Source organism: Mesocricetus auratus, unplaced genomic scaffold (assembly GCF_017639785.1).
Source record: "Mesocricetus auratus isolate SY011 unplaced genomic scaffold, BCM_Maur_2.0 Super-Scaffold_100014, whole genome shotgun sequence".
Classification (NCBI taxonomy): Eukaryota; Metazoa; Chordata; class Mammalia; order Rodentia; family Cricetidae; genus Mesocricetus; species Mesocricetus auratus.
In genome coordinates this window covers 22,171,891-22,174,611 of record NW_024429197.1, presented here as the reverse complement: position 1 = coordinate 22,174,611, position 2,721 = coordinate 22,171,891, and the positions used below count along the sequence as shown (strand labels likewise).

Genomic DNA, 2,721 nt, shown 5'->3' with positions numbered 1-2,721 from the left:
CTCTGGGTGCACTTACTCTTTGCATCCCATGAGAATTCTAGGTCAAGCTCTCTTCTTGCTCCCAACACAGGCTCTGTGGACCAAAGTACCCCATCATCAGGCCTTTGCATTGACTTGACCTCCTGTCCTTGGGGGGAGATGCCTCTTTCATATCCCCACACCCATGTTAAATGGCCCTATCTCTGTTGTCATTGTCGTCATAGTCACCTTTCTGGGCCTCTTTCTTCAAGGGCAGGGCTGGATCTGCAGGGCCTGGCCCAGAGTAAATGCAGGACCCAGCCCAGCTGTGGGTCAAAGTAGTGCCTGGGGAGGGGCTGGGGCTTTGTTGATCTCTTATCTCTCAGGCTCCCTTGGTCTTATCTGATGGGGCTCAACAGGCAGCAGATGAGGCTGACAAGGTCCCAGGGTTACTGAGTAACCATGGCCTCTTTAAAAGTCCCACTGTTTACCCCCTAACACTCAGCACGCATCACTTCTCTGCCTGCACACTGCTGCCATGAATGCCTGTTTGCTGTCTATGCTGTGCCTCCTGGGCGCCTTGGCTGTCTTGGTAGAGGGGGTCACTGTGCAGGTATGGCCCCATCCCAACTTGGTCTGAAACCGTCCTTGGAATCCTGAAATGAGGGATGGGCTTCCTCTGGGACCCCCAATTTCTACTAGCCATGCAATTTTCCCCTTCAGACATGGAGGAGAAAAAAATAACAGAGAGACAGCAAGACATAACAGCTGGGATAGACCGTGACAGAATGCTTGAACTCTGGCTGCTCCCATGTCCCACTGCAACCTGCCAGCATTGGGAAGGAGGGGAGGGGTTGCTGGTAGCATTTCACAGAATAGAAATGTGAACTTCACAAAGGTTCCAAAACAGCGAAGCTGGTGGCTGGGAAGGGAGATGGCTGGGCTCAGGTCTAACCCTGGTTCCCCCATCTTCACTTGCCTGGAGCACCAGGCTTGGTCCCAGGCGTTGACTGTGCCTCTTGGAGACCTAGATGGTTGGGCATACCTATTGGTGACACCAGACACAAGCTGGGCTGTCAGCAAGCGGGGATCCTAGGATTCTTTCATTGCTTGTTGAGGTGACAAGAGAAGACAGCCTGGGCTAGCTTGTTTGTAAGTCAGCCACTGCATCCCTGGCTGGCCTCAGCTGCTTCCCTGATAGTGTGCAGAGCTCCAGGCCTCTTGAAAGCCCAGGGGCACAGAGGTCTCATCTCAAGCTGACCCATAGATTGCCCCAAGCAAGCAGCCCAGGCTGGGGCCGCCTGCAGCCTGGCCTCATGCTCTGGCTGTCTCTTTCAGGATGGAGACCTTTCCTTTCCTCTGGAGTCAGTGAAACAGCTTAAGGACCTCAAGGAGGTTCCAGAGCTGGTGAGTCACAAGAGGTTTGCTCCCAGGCCTCCTGTGCCTTTGGTACCTCGGCTGTGCAGCTACACTGCATTTCCAGAAGCACTGAGACCCCTCTGCAAGAAACCCAATGCTGAGGAGATCCTGCAGAGGCTGAGTGAGTAGCCTCTTGGCTAGTATGACTGGGGTATTCTCTGATTGGTGGTGCTTGAGAAGGAGATGTGCTCTGATTGGTTAATCCTAAGTGGTAACTGCTGATGCCTCCTAGAAAGGCCTTCATTCAGAAGCATGGGTTAAAAGGAACCTCGTGTCCCATTTTCTGAACACAATAATTCCATCTCTGCTCTGTGCAGGAGCTGCACTGATTGGCTGGCTTCAGTAATTCATAGGCCCCATGTGAGGTAGAAAGCCCATCGGGTCAAAGGAGATGGGTCTGCTGGGATTAATCTTGGTGGTGGTGACAGATATGCAAACTCTAGTTGGAGAGAGCCAGGGGTTATGAGGGAAGGGTGGCTGTCTCTCACCAGGCTCCTCCTCTCTTGACCAGAGGCCATTGCTCAGGACCCAAACACATGTGAGATCTGTGCCTACGCTGCCTGCACTGGATGTTAGGATGATATTGCTTGTCTTCTCAGCCTGCATGGAAGTACCTTCTACCTTCTAGAAGCAGGGATGGGGGGAAGCTGACAAAGTCCCACCCCCAGCATCTCAACCTACTGTGCCCAGGGCAGGAAGTAGGCTGAAGAGACAGTTACCTGGGAAGTCCTACCTGGGGGCTATGCTAAACCTCCTCGGGGACTGTGCTAACCCTCAGTCAATAAACCAGACAACACCAGGACTCTGTGTTTTGCCTTCGTTCCTTCTCCGCTGTCAGTCTAGCAGTCCTGTGCTGTGGACACTCTCCTCAGAAGGCTGGGGTTCAGTGTGTAAAGTAGAAGGCTCTGCTTCCTCCCTGAGTCCCTCTACCACACAACGATACAGGAGACCACCCGAGAGGGTGAAATCGTGACCTTTCTCACATATCCCCTGGGGGCACCGAGTCACTAAGCCACGTGTGAGAGCAGGAATCTGTCTGAGCTGGTTTGGGTGTCCCATACTCACAGGCATTTGACGGGCCACTCAGGATCTGGCTCTCTGAGCAACAGTGTGCCTTACTCAGGATCTGATTCCCTCTGACCAACAGTGTGCCTTCCACCCTTCCCATGATCCCGTTTGAAACGGCACCACTGCTTCCTGCATTTAGGTTACCAGCCCAGGTTCCATGGCTGCTTCCCTATGGCCTTTCCTGAGTCTCCCCAAGAAGAGTATTTATGCCCTGTGGTCATCTATATCTCTTGTACCTCTAGCCACCCTGCTGATGACTTCTGAGCATGAGGAAGT

The 2,721-nt window shown here is 53.2% G+C and overlaps 1 protein-coding gene across 1 annotated transcript; it reads left to right on the top strand.

Moving 5' to 3' along the window:
• The first annotated feature begins 291 nt into the window (after positions 1-291).
• Guca2a (guanylate cyclase activator 2A) lies at positions 292-2,179 on the top strand. The gene is made up of 3 exons (XM_005083844.3): positions 292-571; positions 1,297-1,498; positions 1,889-2,179. The coding sequence occupies exons 1-3, from the start codon at positions 497-499 to the stop codon at positions 1,951-1,953; spliced, it is 342 nt and encodes a 113-aa protein (XP_005083901.1). The 5' UTR covers positions 292-496; the 3' UTR covers positions 1,954-2,179.
• Positions 2,180-2,721: the final 542 nt, after the last annotated feature.